This window comes from Parasteatoda tepidariorum, chromosome 4 (assembly GCF_982258835.1).
Source record: "Parasteatoda tepidariorum strain Cologne lab strain chromosome 4, Ptep-v5.0, whole genome shotgun sequence".
Taxonomy (NCBI): domain Eukaryota; kingdom Metazoa; phylum Arthropoda; class Arachnida; order Araneae; family Theridiidae; genus Parasteatoda; species Parasteatoda tepidariorum.
The window spans coordinates 87,424,512-87,443,809 of record NC_141758.1 but is presented as its reverse complement, the minus strand read 5'-3'; the positions used below and the strand labels follow the sequence as shown (position 1 = coordinate 87,443,809).

Here is a 19,298-nt window from a genome sequence, read left to right as displayed (position 1 = left end):
AGTTGTTTGTTATTATTTTTTTTTATTATTATTTTTCTTCCCCCCTTTTTTTTATTACTATTTTATCTTTTTGTAGTTTTTTCTCTCATGACTCCAATCCCATGCAACTGCGACGCAATGATTAAGAATCAAGCGCTTTAGCAATAAAGAAAATTTTACTCATAAAAGCTTCTATCTGATAGAGGGAAATATTAATTAAACTCATAACAGTTGGAAAGCTAAATGCATTTTCATCAGTGTGGGAGTAAAACTACTCTTCAAAAGTTACACAAGATAAGAGTAGGCACGAATGACTCATCCTTAAAGTTATGATCAAGATTATAGTATTTCACAATTATGTTTCAGTTGGATAATGGATAACCTTATCTTTCAATTGTTGACGATCTTCATTCGTATGGTGAACTGGAATTATCTTTCAATTATCGGCTATCTTCAATTATTGTAGGGGTATTTACTAATCATCTTTAATGGGAGACCACTTCATTATTAAAGAACGCGTATTTTAAATGTTTTGCCTAGTTTCAATGAATAAAAGCACTTTGCATTCCCACTAAGAAAACAAAAATATGGTTAACACTATTAGAATATGGTTAAATTTACTTTATTTAAAGCTTTACGGAAAGGCCAAAAAGCTTGATAATTTTTACCGAAGCGCTTTGGAAATGATTTTTGGGGAAATTAATAAATAAAACTGATTTTAGGATACATGATAAAATTTGGTAAATGTGGTAAAATTTGTTAGTTTTATCATGATACCATAGAGCACGGTTGTGGTGTGAAAATTTGGAGAGATGGGTACTAGCTCGAGTGCTGTCCACGTCGTCTGTCCATAGTCAAAACTAAGTCCCAAACCTTGTTCGTTAAAAGATAGAGCCCTAAAAATGGGAATAGGAGCTTTTGACCATGGTTGGGTAGTGATGATAGATTAGAGGATGGCATAAAAACTATTTATTCAGTCAAATTTAATTTTCAGTTTTGTATATTTTTCTAAATGTGATGTAATGAGAACTGTTTGTGAAAATGAAATTTACTGTTAAGCGTTACCATATGAACAGACAAATTACCAAATGAATGGTTTAAATACCGTATTATTGGTTTTATTAACTAGAATTACTATTTCTTTTAACTAGAAATACTATTATAATACGGTAAGGGGTAATTTCTTAAGAATTTTTTTCTCCGTTCACGTTTTCTGTAAAAAACAGATGTATTTAAGACAAAATGTATTTGAAAATAAGTAATCAATGATATGCAACTGCGGCTGAAAATAATTATCATTAAATGTTACTACTTCAATCGAGATTATACAGTCTGTTCCGAAATTTGGTTTGTTCCAAAATAAGGGCTTGAAAATCACTCCATGCTCGATGCTAAGTTTTATTTCATTCTTAATGACAATTATCGAAGATAATTTGCGATTACAGCCACAATCACAATTACTACTATAATGTTGAACTATAATTAGGAGTAATAATGATTTTTGATAACATGTCATAACGGTTGCTTCTAATTTTAATTATAATTGTAATTTCGATTACAGGTAACTATGATTGTGGAATAATTAATTATACTCATTGCAGTAGCATAATTTATTACCTAGAAGATGTCTTTATGCTCTCTATTTCATTAAATAATAATACTTTAGTAAAAAGCACAATTAGTATAATTCAATGATTTTGCAAATTGCTAGTTTCCTGACTTGTTTACTAATTTTCAATTTTAAAATTTAGTGATTGAATAAAATAATATGTATTAAGGCAATTTTAGTGCTAAAATATTCTATACCTGATTAAATTTGTAAGTTGCATGTTTGAAACTCAAAAGTTTATGCCATCATATTCTTTTTATAGAAAATAGGAAAGCAATGTATACAATATAACAAGAGAAATTGAATTATTAAAATTCATATTTCAATGTATCTGTATATATATTGCTTGTTAAGAACTTTAGAGATCATCATTTTCGAAGCATCACTTTTTCCCGTTTTTTTCAGAGCATCTGTTCTAGAATGTTCTTATACTGGAATGTTCTTATTCTAATTTTTAAAATCATCATATTTTTCTCGCCTCTATATATCTTCAAATTCTCTGTAAATAATTTTTTCGTTTAAAAACTGACAAATTGACAACAGTTCATCAAAATAAATTCAGATTTAACTTTTTTATAATCTTGAAACATATTTTCCCGTCTATTTTCTTTGCTTAATAAAGTCCATAAAGATATTTTTTCAAGATAAACCCAGTTTTCTGAATTATTTTCACAATTTTTAATCACTGGACAACTTAACAAATTTTTTTCTTTTCTTTTAAGACAGGTATTTTCATCGATTTTTCGATCTTTCAATAAGTATCGCTTCCACTGCAAGATTTAAAAGAAATTAAAAAGCTGAAAACATAGATTAGGTTTCTTTTTGTTTTTATATTTGTGTATGACTCATTGTCTCCTTATATATCAATCACGATCTTATTGTTGCTCTTTAGCTTATTGTGACCTAAACCTTAGGTTATCTTCGGTAGGTTCAATAACTATAGTTCTTTATTGTGCAAAGCAACTTCAATTATAACCTACTACATGGAAACCCTGAGTTAATTGTAGGAGTGTTCGAGGGATCGAATTTGGAATAAAAAAGGAAAATTTATTAAAATGGAATTTTAATGGAACGGAGCTGTAGGGATAACTCATCGAGCATGAAGATAGAATTTAACTTTCATTGCATCTTACCTCACATAGTAAAGTACACAGTATAAAATTCCGGATCAAATTATGGTGTAAATTACCGACACCGTGAGTTCAGCATTCGTAAAATTCATTTTTGCAGTAAAAATTTATACCATAATTATTGCAGTAATTAGCTATGTAATTAGAGTGATTCAGTGATTTTACGGTAAATATGACTGTAAAAATTACGGTATGTCAAATATTTAATTACAATGTTTTAAGTATTTTAGAGTAACTGTAAAAATTACGGTTTATTTGATTTTTCGTTCCGTAGCATGAATTTTACGGTAAAAAATACTGGCACTCTGACTGCCGGTACTTTTTACTACAATTTGATTCGATATTTTTTTCAGTGTAACATGGGTAAATATTGCATGCTCGAAATATCTCTTTAAAACAAAAAGAAGGGCAAAATTTTGCATCGGCAAAAGATTACACTATTAAAATATATTCAATATTATCATAATTACATCTTAATATAAGTAGTTTCGCATGGTAATTGTTTCTTGAATGGATGATACAACAAATAGGCTTTCAAGTTATGCTATATTACTCTTTCGGCTTTTCGTTAATCAAATATTTTCGCCTTATTTGAGAGTATGACGGAATGTTCACGTGATGCTGCGTTTTCCACTTCTAATGCTTTTAAAAAAGCTAAAGAGATTTTTTTCCGTTTCTGTAATAACATGGTTAACAGTGGGGCATGATATTTTATTCATTGTTTGGATTATATTCAAAGACTCACAGAAAAGCCTGAAAACAAATAAAGAGCGTGAATGAATTGGGATGATGGATTTGAGGAAATGCGATTATGCACTTTTAAATTTCCGGTAAAAAGTACTGGCACCCTGCGTGGAGCATCCGTAAATTTCATTTTTACCTTAAAATTTTATCCTTTTTTTATCGTAATTATTACAGTAATATTTATTTACCTACAATTGATCTGCGATTTTAAAGTTAATATTACTGTAAAAATTACGGTACATCTGTTTTTTTGTTGCATAAAATTTTACTGCGAAAAAGGATTTCACTGTAAAAAGTACTACCACCCTGAGTGCCGGGTCTTTTTACCGTAATTCAATTCTGAATTCTTTACAGTGTGTTTAATAATCTCAGTAAAATCGGATCAAAATTTTTACCGAATTATAGTAATTACTGAAACCCCATTGCTCAAATTTATTGATACAGTCTTTTACAATAAAGGTATATTAAGTTGAACCAATTTTCAATACACGTTATACCACACTTTAAAGAGGCATTACTACAGTTCAACTTTAAAAAAAACAAGGTTCATCGAAGCATTCTAGAAAACTTGCATGATAGATTGGTTCAAAGTACTGACAGTATTTTTCAACCGTATATCGATTTTTCTGAAGGTGTTTATATTTTATAACTACCGATGTACAGTCCGCAAAAAAAAAAAAGATATCACCCTGAATAACTTTCGTTCTAATGATCGGATTTTCACGAACTAAAAGTCAATCTTAATGGTTCCCGGGGGTGACCTCAAATATGCTAATTAATTAGTGCTAACTATTAATTAAGTTACGAAATCAGACACAAAAACGTACTTTCTCTGAATAAACATAAATTTTTTTTTACATATTTGGAATCTAGACACTTGAATTAGGGGGGGTAGACAAAATTTTTAAAAAATTGGGTGGTAAATTGGGCCGCAATAAAAGTTTATATATTTGGCGATAGTCCAGAAAACCGCCAAAAAAAGTCGCCTGCGCAAATAAATATTTTAAGATAACCCATTGACTAATTCAAAAACTTAATGCTTAATTTTACTAGGTTGCTAGGCAACATAGTAAAGGAACTTTGAATGTAAAAAAAATGAAATAATGTTCTGTGATTGCTGGGAGAGTTTTAATTAATTGTTAATAGAAAATATCTCAAAGTTTCTAGGCAATAGACAATTTTTAAGCTGATTTCTGTCCAAAAAGCAGAAAAAAAAACTTTTTTAAAATCTCCTTTGAAAAGAAAATTTGAATTGATTTATAAATTTTTTATGATTTTTTAAGTTTTTAGAATTTAAATACATGAACTTTTTATCTGATATTATTTAGATATGTTGTTTTTGCTATATTTATTCGAGGATTTCTTACTAAAATCAAATTGACATAACTTATTATAGCTATATACAAAATTTTAGGGATAATCATTTTTACAGATTTAATCGAGTCTTCAAGGCAAGAAAGTTTGAATAAACAAAAAATGCTTGAAAAATAAAATGTAGATTGTATAGTAATTCTAATACACATTCACAAGATTTTCTATAATTTACGATATCTCGTTTTTCTATAAAACAAGGAATTTCTGAATGTTTAGTGGCATTTTAAAAACGTTGAAACATGTTATATTTAAGAATAAGATATTGAAATAATATGTTGCATATTGTATGATTCATTGTTTAAAAAATCGCTTCATTCCGCTAGATATTTAGGTTACATAGTTTTCTTTGGATAAAGATTATTAGCAAATAGCATCCTCATGTTTCGATACATTCTGAAACTTACGTTCGCAAATTCACCATAAAATGTCGCACAGCATATTCTTCAATTACGATAAGCTACATTTACCCCCAAATACTGCTCACTATGATTATTTTTGTTTTCTTATATATATCTGATACTCTCTTTTTAAGCAGAGCTCGTAAAATCCTTAAGATACTGAAATGGGGGCACAAAAATTTTAAAGATAAAATATTTAATTTCATTAACTCAAAATATCTGGTCTCAAAATTTTAATTTTTAAGTTAAATATAACTTTTACAATATTGATGCTATTACGTTTTTAAAGACCACATAAATCCTGTTAAAATATAGAAATGCTTATGTTTACTTTAACGAGTGTAAAATCCTTATCAAAATAATGATCAACACTCAAATGTAAAACGGTATAATTGATGATAAAAACTCACCTGGCTCAAAAAATATGAAGAGAAGTAAAAGTCGACATGCTTCGAGCGTTCAAATATAATCGCCCATTCTCAAAACTTGTCAAGCTTGAATAACTTGTGACTTTTATTATTGGACACTCAAAACATGTCTATTTTTATTATCATCTATTATTTTTTAAATCAATGAAGTTTTTATATTTTCGATTCAGTTTCTTAGGATTATCTATTTAGTTACACAACATATTAAATTATTTCACTCGATATTAAAATAAGTTTAACATAAGCTATAGGCACAGATTCTTTGATTGAAAAAAATAATAATTCACTACTTTGTAAAAAAATTCAATGCATTTTTTTTTCTTTTTTTGCTGCAAACCTTAAATTTTAAAAGTCGAATGTGAAAATGGAATGTCCCCTAGCACTAGGAATTGAAATTAAATAGTTTCAAGGACAACTATTTCAAAAAAGTTTGCGTTTCCGTCCTACTCGAAGTTGTTTGTAAAGGTATTTTTTATATATCGATTCCAAAGTTTATTCTACATATATTTTAGGGTATATTTTCGGAGTATTTTGATCGAGTTTATTTTTGCACCCTTATTTGCTTAAAATTATTAAATAATTTGCTTAAAATAAAATATTCAAGCTACCTGATTTAATGCATTTATAGTATAGTAGTAAACGGGGCTTCCATCGCATATCCTTAACCTTGATATCGCTATCATTAAATAAATGGAATAAGCTTAGATAAATAATAAAATTAATTGTTTTCTCGTTTTAATTTTCAAGGAAATATGTTTCGATCAAACAGATTTCATTCCGGAAATAGCGAAATTATTGAATAGGTCCCTTGGAGCAATATCATTCTTATCCTCTTTTGACGAAATACAGGAAAAATTGTTTTTCACAATTTCTGAAAAAAGTATGTTAGCTTTCTTGCCACGTTTTTTTTATTTTAATTTTTTTTTTAATTTTTAATCAAAATAAGATAGAAAATTGCGTATTTTTGTAATGTTAAAATTTAATTAAATAGTTGGTAAAATAGTTCTGCGAAACACTTCCGGACAGGTGATTAAAAAATTACTTCTAACATTAAGACGATATATAAAATGTTGAGAAATTTGCGATGATGTGAGGTATGCTTAAATATGCTTACTACGTATTTTTATTAATATTTATAAAAAATATATTCAAGAAATTGATAAATATTTTATTCCAAATCTATTCATACGTATGTATATTATTGAAATTGTATCAGTTATTGAGAAGAAAAAACTAAAAAATAATCACATTAAATAAGCACAATCTGGTGTATAATCATATTCTATCAGAAGCATGCTTTTATAAAACTCGACATTCGTTGAATAAAATGTTTTTTATTCAATAAGATGTTTTATTCAAATTTCTTTACTAAATTGCAAATAGAATTTTAGACTATTAAAAAAGAAACATTATAGGGTAAACTAACCAGTGAAGGAACACTTAAGCTTCGCTTGCCTTTTAAAAAATCATATTAATTTCAAAATTCATAATTTCAGTTAAATGACAGTGTCAACATATTTGTTACTAATTGCAAACTATGCAAAAAAAAATTCGAGAACTTACATAATATTGTTTTAAAGTTTTTGAGGATCAAATAACAAGTAGTAAGAAGACCCAGTGAAGGAACAGCTCTTACCAGTGAAGGAACACAAAATTGCCCAGTGAAGGAACACTTAATTTTGGTTATTTTTTAATGCTCTTTATGAATTTTTTAGCCATACAAATACAGTCGGACATCAATTTAACTAACTTCTATTCTACGAATTTCCCTATTTTACGAATTTTTTCGAGGAACCATGAGCATTTTGGAAATTTTTCTGTAAAATAACTTCCATATAGCGAAGTGAATTTTCTATTTAATGAACTTTTCATTGAGATCCACTTTCCCTATTTTCCAAAATATTTCTTAACATTTTAAACTTGTTAAAGCAATTTATGGGGGAAATGACCTTGAATTAATTTTCGAAGCCACTGCTTTATGAAATGTATTACTGTTTTGTCTAAAAATTATCTTAGAGAAAGCAGTAAATTCCCTTTCCCTTTTTGTTTGCACTTCAAACGAAAAACTCACTTCAAATTAACGGATTTCATCCGTAGCAATTTAACTTAACGCAAGTGGTAATGTATGTTTAAAATTACTTTTATAATAAATGCAACTATATTTTTATACATAAATTTAGACTTTGTTTAGTTGAAAATGTATATAGCATGATCGTGTAACACTGGATAATGTTTTGCTCTATTCTTGCTTTCCATGCAGATTTCTTTTACGGTTAAGATTTATATGATAAATAGTAGATACTAGTTTACAAGATAAAAGTGTATCAATTGCTATTTTAATTATGTCTAGTGTTTAAGAATTTAAAACCTGTTTTGTGTTGTTTAAGTACTTTAAGAGGTGATTTTCTATTTAACGAATTTTCCATATAACGAGCTTATTATTGGTATTAAGTGATTTTGTTAAATAGAGGTCCGACTAAAAACAAGACTATTTGTGAAATAATAAGATACAAGTATTTGTAAAATGCTAACTTTTTTCTGTAATCATGAACTAGAAATTAAAGTGATGTTAAATACAAAAAAAATAAAAAATAAATCATTCTTTCTTATAATTTGACAGTCAAATCTAAATCATTGTGTCATCCGATGCTGTTTATTATCAGTATTATTTTATCACCTTTTTGTACACTCTTTTTTCTCTTATTTCTTGAAGCTTTTTTTCTTTTTTAAGTATTTTTTCTTTCTTTTTCTTTTCCATGTTCTCTTGTTTTAATGTTTTTTAGATCTTTCAGCCTCTTGAAATTTTTGCCATTTCTCTGAAGTTAGTGCAAAAGGTAATTTATTCGCTTTTCTTCTTATTTGACCTTTCTTTTTATCATCAATATTTGGCCAATGTAAATGTGGCTCTTCCAAACTTCTTCTGATTTTTCAGCAACATTTCTAGAATGCCTTTCTCGAAAATAGACGGGGGAAAGGTGTCTTGAAGTTTAAGGCGAATCCATCTCTTGTTGACTTATATCTAGAGGATCTTTAGAAGTACTGATTTTACTTACAGAATCATTTCTTTTTTCAACTAAGAGAATCAGCATGAGGACTCATTTCAAATTCGATATCTAATATGCATTCATTATCAATACTAGCTTCAGTTCCTAAGTTTGACTTAATCAAGTGGGCTTCTTTTAATACGCACTTCTTCCTTATTGAAAAAAGTACAGGCTCTTGGACATTTTCGATATTAGACTCTTCCGTCAATGCTGTGTTAAAAATTTACAACATATCTTGAGGGATTTCCCTCTCAAGCCTCTGAAGAAATTGAGTATCGTTTCTGTTTAACTTTGTTTTTTGTTGAGGAACTTACTTCTAAATTCTAACATTGTAAAGTAGTTTCTATAAATTATATAATCACGTTGCTATCCTATAATGATAGCTTGGTGCAAAAGCCAGCGAAAAAATGTTCAATTAAACTTTTTATGATTATATTTAATTAGTTTTCGATTTCTAAACATAGTTTATTAAGTTGCCTAACATTTGATGTAACTACACACCCCGTTAATAAATATAAATTATAATTTTTTCATAAATTAAGCTATTAAATTAACATTTTGAACTGAAATTATTTCAGGAATTATTCATACAATTTTTAACAAAATTTCGGTTGTCCTCTATATAGCAGAATTACTTATCCTAGAGTCATGTAAAATCATATATCCCACATTACTGTTCATTCACTGGAAGTATTCGCAGTGTAGGAATATGCCTATTTCTTCACTGGTTAGAAGCTGGTTCTTGTCTTTTAAACAGAATTTTGATGCATAATATGACTAAAAGTACAAGAAAATTACGAAATTTCTTTTATTTTCATTAACTGAGAAATGAACCCAGTAAAGAAACACTTGTTCCTTCACTGGTTTTTCATCGTTTGGTGATCCAGTGAAGGAACATGCCTGTTCCTTCACTGGTTGGAAGTTGTTTTTTGTCTTTTAAACAGAATTTTGATGTATAATATGACTAAAAGTACAAGAAAATTAAAAAATTTCTTTTATTTTCATTAACTGGGAGAAAAACCCAGTAAAGGAACACTTGTTCCTTCACTGGTTTTTCATCGTTTGGTGATCCAGTGAATAAACACCCCCTTATCTCAGTACTTGATTATGCTATGGTGCTTTAAAAAAAATAAAACGTAACTTCAATAACTATATTTTGAATTCTCTTTTTCACAGTGAGAAAAATAAGACTACTACATGCAATTAATTCCACTTCAAACATATAAGTACAAACACTCACCTTATAATTTTTTCAACGAAACAAGGTGTTGCAAAGATAATAACAAATTCAAAAATTTTTTCAGAGAAATCTATTTGACCAGGTAATCCAAAATATTGCTAGATAACTTCCTATTGTTTGGCAGTAAGCTATTGTTACCAATCAATCTAAAGAAAAACTTTCAAATTCTTATTTTTAATCAATATATATGAAATGTTCCTTCACTGGGTAGTGTTCCTTCACTGGTTGGTTTACCCTATATTATAGATTTAAAAATAAAAAGATTTGCAAACGATTATTAGCGAAAAAAATATGAATGAAATTCTCGCTACGCGCGCTAAGTTAAGTTCCTCGTAAGTTTATCACATTTTAATATTTATCACCCCACTTAATCATTTCTTCATTGTCGCCAAATTATTTTTTTTTAAATAATTAATTTTAATTTTTCTCATCTTCTAATAAATAAAAACAGTTGAAACTTTAGATTTTTCAATTGAAAAATATGTTGATTAAAATGGTATAAAAAAATTCATACCTTATAATTCAACTTTTTTTCATCCTCACTTTAATTAAATAATAAAAAATAATAAATAATTATTAAAAATTATTTTCTTCATGAAATTATCTTTGGGTAAATGAGTTTTATGAGTGGGTGCAAATTTTTTTGAATTGCTTCATTAGTTTTTAAAATATGACTGAAAACGCAAAAAGCGAAATTAACATTAAAGGGCCCGAACTTTGAATCGCTCTCCTGACCAAACTATGGGGACCACATTTCCCAGATTGCGGCTACCCCCTATATTTTGAAGATGAAAAATCCAAATATGTAAAAAAAAATGTATGTTTATTCAGAGAAAGTACGTTTTTGTGTCTGATTTCGTAACTTAATTAATTGTTAGCACTAATTAATTAGCATATTTGAGGTCACCCCCAGGAACCATTAAGATTGACACTTAGTTCGTGAAAATCCGATCATTAGAACGAAAGTTATTCAGGGTGATATCTTTTTTTTTTTTGCGGACTGTACATCACTTTAGTCTTGTAATTTTGAACCTAACCTAGAAGACAAGTGAGCTCTATTTAATTAAAAAATTATTGCACTTATTTTAATGCTTATGTCAGATAAATTGTCTAATCAACATTTAGGTGGTAACATTCGTTTATATTATGTCACCAGATTAATATTTTCAAAGTTGTCGAATACCACGTGTTTATTTTGTTTATAGTAATTCTTGTAAAACGTGTTTCTATAAAAGTAAATAATGTAAAATCAACGACATAAAATCAAGGGTAAATAATATAAAATCAACGGTATTAAAATGAAAAAAAAATTGTTATGCATTTAAAGGAAAGTAGTATTGATTTACTTGGGAGAGACGTAAAAAAACGCCATGCTATTATTGACGCCAATTATTCTTAACAAATTTAGTTAAAATATGCACATTGATGTAATTAGCTATGTACTAAAAGGCAAACTTAAAGTAGTAAGTGTATTTATTCGCTTAGAAGAACCGTAAAAAATTGCCATGCTATTATTGATTACAATGCTAAATTAATGTTGATAATAAGTAGTAATTCGAATAAAAAAATGACCCATCTAAAAGCAAAGATAATGGAGTTAAGTTAATTGTTAAGTTACTTATTCGTAGGAAAATTATTATTCGCCATATTATTACTGATATTTATGATTAATTAATATTTTTAATCTGTATTAATTGAAATAAAAGAATAAGCTACGTGATAAAAAGCCAAGGTCGTGGTTAAAAGGTTAATGGAAACCGTAGAAAATCGTCGTACGCAAATTGTGTTAAATTAATTTTGGTAATATGTACTACTGGTACTATGGTTATTGGTGCAATTTTAATAAGAATTCTACAACAGATTTTCCGTAGTTTAATTTTTTTTTCTATTGATCGCAAAGATAGTGTATTAATAATTTAGAATTAAAAGAATTATTTAGAATCCATCACTTCTAACTGTGGTCATCCTCCAAATTAAACTGTGAATGTAGGTAAGCTGTGAATGTAGGTATTTAAACAGTGAATGTAGGTAAGATAAATGGTCATCCTCCAAAGTCCTACTCCATGGTCATCCTCCTTATCAAGGTCTTCAAATAAATCTATTTGTTTTTAAAATTTCGACTTTAATTTGCTGCCACTGCTAAATATATTTCGAACAAAACTCAAATGTTGAAGGGTTATGCAATAAGCACCAAATATACTTATATAAAGAATTATATCTATATATTTGGTGTTTCTTAAAACTGCACCAATACTAAGCAGTTTTAATACCGATACTGTTGAAACCAGTGTCTTACGTTCCCTTGAAAGGGATATGAACTGGAGAAAATTAAATGATGCAAAAAATTTTGAAGCTACGTTTTGCTTAATATAATAGCGTAAAGCCACCGAGAAGGGCAACAAATTAAAATAAATTAATGATGAAAATGAATTTATATTAGCTATATTAATTGATGATTTTCGTAGAGAAACCAGTAAAGTGACATTTTCAGAAAAGCTATAATCAGGTAAGATGGAGAGGAAAAGAAAGTGGGTCTCTAAATTTTATTACCTATTTGTTAAAAGGCGGAATAATTCTTTGTCTTATTTTATTTACCACTATCTAATTTGATAATAAAATCAGGCATGCATACTAAAAACTTATGTGTATGAGTTACTTTAAGATTAAAGTGAAAGTAAAAACAATTTTGCTACATTAAATATACTTATAGTTAGGCAACTTTCTGTTATTTTCACTTACACAAATATCCCATAAATTTCACTTACCTGGTTCTCCCACTGAACTCTTCAATTGTGTCGATTTATACAAATAATAAGTAACTAATATAAAATATTGCAGAGTTGAAAAAATATAAAAAAATTAAATAAGTGATTTTTTAAAATTAAGTTTTAAAGCATCGTGACTTATAAATATCGCTGTTATTAATTTTCAATTTGTTTTATGGTATTTAAGAGTTTTGAACTCATTTTAAAACAGTTTCGAAAGGAAGATATTATTTGATACAATTCTTAGATAAACAAAAAAATTGACATTAAGTTTTTGGCAAAAAAATGTGGATAAATGAACACTTTTTCATTTTTATATTTTTTTGTATTCTAAATACGTGGTTAAATAAAATCGAGTATTTTTCTATCGATTGGCAACAGTTTCTATTGATAATTTCTATAGGTTCATATGTTTGTCAGTTTGTTTAATAATTTTTTTGTCTCAAGTAATTTGAGTAGAGTGAAAAATGATATATGTTAAGCAAGGGGTCTGTTTAGAAGAAATTTGGGTCCGTTAAGGAACCTTTCACAAAATATTTTTTCGTGAAAACGGACCCTTCACAAAATAATTTATCTTTTAATCGGACCTTTCACAAATTTGCTGATCTTCACTATTGTTTTGTTAATCGAATAAACCCTTCTCGGGGGGGGGGGGGAAGAAAGACGGTTCGAGGCAAAGTTTCCCTAAGTTTAAATTCCAAATGCAGTATAATAAGAAAATATTTCTACTTTTAGGAACATCGTGCGCGCATTCTTATTAATATTAAATCCTAATTTTTTTTCGAAAATGAATAATTGATCAATTCATATTTATTCATAAAATTAATTAATAGAATTTTATGTAAATAAAAATCAATTTCTGGCATATTTTTAAATGAAATATTATAAATTTAAGAATTGTTTAAGTTTATTTAATGCGTAACACATTTAAAGCGATACATTACTAAGTTGTATTACTTAAAATACGTCAATTAAAATTATAAAAATTGTGAGTGATTTTGTTTCCATTATTCGTCCGAAATGAATATTCTGTGTTGAGCAGCATAGGCTAAATACCAAATATTTGTATGTTGCATTTCTAATTTAGTAACAGGAATTGTTGAGCAGAATCTTGTATCTATTTACAATTTAAAGACTTCGTGAAAAGGTTTTTAGCAATTTTTGAAATAACAGGACCCTATTTGCACAAATTCACAAAAGTAGGATCCTGTTTGAAAGAATGTGACTTAATGCTTATTTTATATTCACAAATTATAAAGTTTTTTCTCAATTTTACAAAAACAGGATCTTTCACAAAATGTCTGGACAGACCCCTGGTTAAGCATTTATTTAAGTTTAGTTTGTTAAGTTGTCTTAAGTAATAATTTAAGTAGTATACTTAGTTATACGTTTAGTATTTATTTATAATAATTTTGCATTTTTAGAGAAATAAAAACTTAATTAGGAAGTAATTATTTAGCTTATTTTTTGATCCTTTCTAAAACGGCTCTAGAAATTTTAAACTTAAACGGTACCTCATATTGGCATAAATATTGGTTAAAGAGTTTGCCTTTTTCGAACAATAACATACAAATATAATACGATACTCATGCGTGAGGAAGTAGTACATCACGTAATGGAGCAATTAGATGAGTTAGAATAATTTTAATATTTCTGCTGCCTTCTATACTGAAATGTTCAACACATATTTAGATGGTGGTTTAATTGATTTAGTGGCTGCTGGACAGATTTTAAATTATTATTAAAATTTAATACACAAAGAACTTTGACAATATCGCGGGCATCTCTTGAAATTTGTTAAAATTGAATTCGAAGTACTTCCGTAGGCAACCGATAGCTGTGAAAAATTTGGTTAATAAATTGTTTGAAACTAATTAAGGTGTTGGGATTGGAGAAAAGATTTGAAAAGATTGTTAGAATATTTAAATACTTTTGTGCTCTGTATTCGGCTTGGTTATCATTAAATTTTATATGTTGTAAGATAATTTTGAGAAGTGACCAAACTGGTCACCAAAGACGGCCAGTTTTCTTAGAATATACTATTTTCCCCCTTATAGTGAAGTTAAAAAGTGCTTTTTTACTCCCTGTAATTTACATTACATTTAATTTTATGTGAAAATTAGAATGAACATAAGCTGTATGCATACAGTTTACATTATTCTTATTTTATTTATTCAGAAAAACTTAAAACCTATAGAATTGTAAAATATTTTATTAAACGTATGCAAGACTATTCTAGAATCAGCACAAGATGTTTCTGAAATAATTAATAAAATAATAAGAACAAGAACTCACCATAATAATTGTCAGAAGAACAGTAATTTGTATTCCAGAGGAATTCATTTCGTTGAAAACATTTGTTTTTCACACTGGTTTATTTCTTTAACATTGAACAGTGATTGATATCCACCCGCAGTGATTCCTTTCGAAATAATATAAATGCAATATTCTTTTTTTTCTCCAAGTTTCGTATTTATCACGGTATCTATCTTTAAAAAAAGACGATTATATTTCTATTCTTCTTGATTACGTTTAGAATACAATGAAAAATCCTTATCTAAACATTCTATTATCACAGAGGCACTTCTGCGTTTGGCTCATGAAAGTGTTCCAAACCGATGTTTACTCAAAAATTCATTTCATTCCAACACAAACAAGATATTGCCACAAAAACGCTGAAATTAAGTACGCAAAAGAATATTGTTTGCCAAATTGTGAATGGAATTAAATACGATCGTCTGATTTAAAGTTCAAGTGCAAAAACATGTAAAGCTTTCAAACTGACAAGCAATGTGCAACATACTAAACCGAACTATTTATTTCCTGTTTATTCGACTATGATTCATTCAAAACTAGTTTGGTAGATATGTATTGATTTTATAGCACAACATATTGTTTTTATAAGAATAAATTAAAATTCGTCAAATTATTTTTTTCTAATTAAATCACAAAATATGATGTTAATCATCAGTGTTTAAACAATATTTTTTGCAGGCGAGTTTTTTCATAACGTGCAGACGATATTTTGGAATTAAGTTTTATAAATAATTTTGGGGACAAATTTTTCCATAATGTAAGGACGATATTTTGAAATTATTTTTCGTAATAAAGCTTAATGGAAAATATGCTCATACCACGAAACCATTTATCTCATTAATATTCTTGATCAAGTTCTTGGGCAGGTAATTGTAAAAATAATTATCTTAATAATAATCACCAAAATATTCTGTTTCAGCATTCACTAAGTACGCGCTTAAAATCTTCGAAATCGTTTGCTGTATTTATTAGAGAAAAAATATATAGCAAATGTAGATAAAATAATTTTCTTATGATTGATTCATAACAATATTTTAATTAATGAAATACTTCTAACGTTATAGTAGAAGTTTATTATAGCATTCGATTCCTATCATATTTTTTTTCAATATATATTTGTAATAAATTCGAGCCGAGTATATCACAATAAATACATTTGATTCACTAAAAATTCCGCATAAAATTATCCAGGGAGCTGAAAAACTTTATTCAATACACAATTCGCGGAAAAGACCCAAACAAATAAACATCACACCTCGCCACACGATAAAATAAAAACCGCGAGTCAGCTAATAGCTGTCACATCCCTATAAATTCTTTGAACTGTTTTGAGAACAGCAAATTTCCTGACTGAGCTAGTAGTTTTAAAGCTTCCTGTATATTTTACTCTTATGATCTCTATTTGTGTTGGTGTTGCTATTGGTTGTAGGACAAAAAAGAAAGGAAGCATTGGATGACGTCAGGTCACCGAAACCCCGCTGTTTCCTTTGGTGATGCTTCCAACGTTTGCCCTTACTCCAAGGCTTTTACTGATGGAAAATAAATGATAAGACTTATACGTGATCTGGCATAATGTATCATTCGAGAAATTGTTCTATTTCCGAATCTTATTTTTCGAATAAACAATAAAGAGAGAGGTGTTTCTGAAAAATAAGCTTGCAAAGAAGAAGGAGAGAAAAAAAGCGAAGAAACCGAAAGGAATTTTTTTTTTAGTTTTGCATTTTTCACAATATGTTTGGTAATAAGAACTATTATTTTGAAAGCAAAAATTATTGGTTTAATGTTTTTTCTTTAGTTTTGTATTTTTTACCATATTTTTGGTAATAAGATCTATTATTTTGAAAACAAAAATTATCGGTTAAATTTATTTTTCAGTTTTGTATTTTTTACTTTATGTTCGGTAATAATAACTATTATTTTGAAAAAAAGTTATTGGTTAAATTAATTTTTTAGTTTTGTATTTTTACCGTATGTTTGGTAATAAGAACTATTACTTTGAAAACTATAATATTCGGTTATCACATAAGACTTATACGTGATCTGGCATAATGCATTATTCGAGCTATAATGCTATTTCCGAATCTTATTTTTCGAATAAACAATAAAGAGAGAGGTGTTTCTGAAAAATAAGCTTGCAAAGAAGAAAGAAAGAAAAAAAGCGACGAAACCGAAAGGAAACGTTTTTTTAGTTTTGCATTTTTCACAATGTGTTTGATAATAAGAACTATTATTTTGAAAACAAAAATTATCGGTTAAATTTATTTTTTAGCTTTGTATTTTTTATCATATGTTTGGCAATAATAACTATTATTTTGAAAACAAAAATTATCTGTTAAATTTATTTCTTAGTTTTGTATTTTTTACTATATGCTTGATAAAGAGGACTATTATTTTTAAAACCAGAATTTTCGGTTACGACATAAGACTTATATATGATCTGGCTTAGTGTATCATTCGAGAAATTGTTCTATTTTCGAATCTCATTTTTCTAGTAAACAATAAAGATGGAGGTGTTTCTGAAAAATAAGCTTTGAAAGAAGAAAGATAGAAAAGAGCGAAGAAACCGAAAGGAACAAATAATGTCCATTTTATTATTTCTAGCTAAATTTGTAATAATTTTAATTAGTAAAGTAAAATATAAAATTAATAAGTGAAATAGTAATAGAATTAACTCCAGAAAAACAGAAGATAAATAAGTAGAATAGTAATAGATTTAATGCTAATTTTTAACACAGAAAAAAAATCTTATTTTTTTGACATTTTTTTCTTTTTAAAAAATCACATTTGGATACTGCTTACAAGCAATAGAGCTCATAGTAGGGGGATTTACAGCATTTACAAACCGTTCTTACACAATAGGCGAGTAAGTGTTCTTTACAAATCACTTATCTATTCTAACAATTTGCATTGTGCATTTTATAACTACTTTTTTAAAGCATTCAATAGGTATTTTGGAAAACAAATACAAAATTTGATACACCTTAATTTTTACAGTAATAATTACGGTAAAATAACTGAATCACTCAAATTAAATGAATAGTACTGTGAAAATTACGGTGTAAAATTTTACGGTAAAAATGGCTATTACTGTAAAATGGTTTTTACGTATGATGCACTTAGAGTGCTGGTAATTTACAACATAATTTGTTCCGAAATTTTTTGCAGTATGTAAGCACAACATACTTGTACTATACCAATAGTTTTCGGTTTCTGCAATTCTATTCCAAACAATTTAATTATAGGTTCAAGATAGTATTTTTTTGTAGGCCAATAAAAATAATAACGATATCAATTCTATATTGCATGTAGTTACATTTTAAAAATTAATAATGTTAGTTAGTCCATGATTTTATTTTGTCACTGCAGTAGTGCCTTTAAAAAATTGTTGCTAGAAAAGTCACCTCCATTTTATTAAAAAAAAGGGGAAAAAAAAGAATGATAATTCGCTTAAGCTAAATCTTGAGATAATTTTTTTTTCATTTGTAGAAACAGATAAAATAAAGAAAGTTCGAAAAAGGATTTCTGGTTAATGAGGCAATAAAGATTTTTCAATGTTCAGTTTTTATAGCTTTTTTTTATTAGGTTGAAAAAAATTGTGAAGCTCGCGTAAGTCTTCAAAGAACTTCAATATTTATTTAGTGAACTCATACATTACTACCTACTCTTACCATTTTTTTTAGTAAAGAGTTCAAAAGATTAATGTTTGTGTTTACTTCGGAGTGTCAAGAGATATTAATTTATTGCATGTCGACTGTTTTGTTAAAATCGTATGCTTTCAAATTTTTTAAATCTAATTTCTTTAAATGTTTAGTCTTCAAGAACGAAAAAAAAAACTTACAAAATACACTGTAAGAAATTTCAGAAACTAAATTTGAATCGATAAAAATGTTTTCGGAAATCTCAGAGAATTTTTTTAATATCATGTTAATTCGGTAAAAATATACTTGAGGATACCCCTTGGCGAAATTGGCGACTTATGTTTGGCGCCATTTCTGTTTGCGCGGAATACCGTGGTAGCAGGAATGGCGGCTAAATCATAATGATATTTCAATAAAACTTTGGAAAATTTCAACAAAACATCGGCCAAAACTTTATAAAATTGCAATGAACCCAATATAAGTAAAATTAATAAACCCAATATAAGTAAAATTAATAAACCCAATAAAATGCATTTTGAATCGAAACAAAAATTAATGGAGTAAGCATGGAAAGAAAAGGAGAAAAAAACAACATCGCACTTCTTCATTAAGTTTGAATATCCTCAGATTTAG

At 27.8% G+C, this 19,298-nt stretch overlaps 1 protein-coding gene across 1 annotated transcript in view; it reads right to left on the bottom strand.

The window, feature by feature from the left end:
• The window catches only part of LOC107439434 (calcitonin receptor), a 62,235-nt gene extending 45,855 nt beyond the window's left edge, over window positions 1-16,380 (bottom strand). Inside the window, exon 1 of the mRNA XM_087161547.1 lies at window positions 15,007-16,380. Coding sequence (XP_087017673.1) covers window positions 15,007-15,054 — 48 coding nt within the window. The 5' untranslated portion in view covers window positions 15,055-16,380. The remainder of the gene's footprint in view (window positions 1-15,006) is intronic.
• Window positions 16,381-19,298: the final 2,918 nt, after the last annotated feature.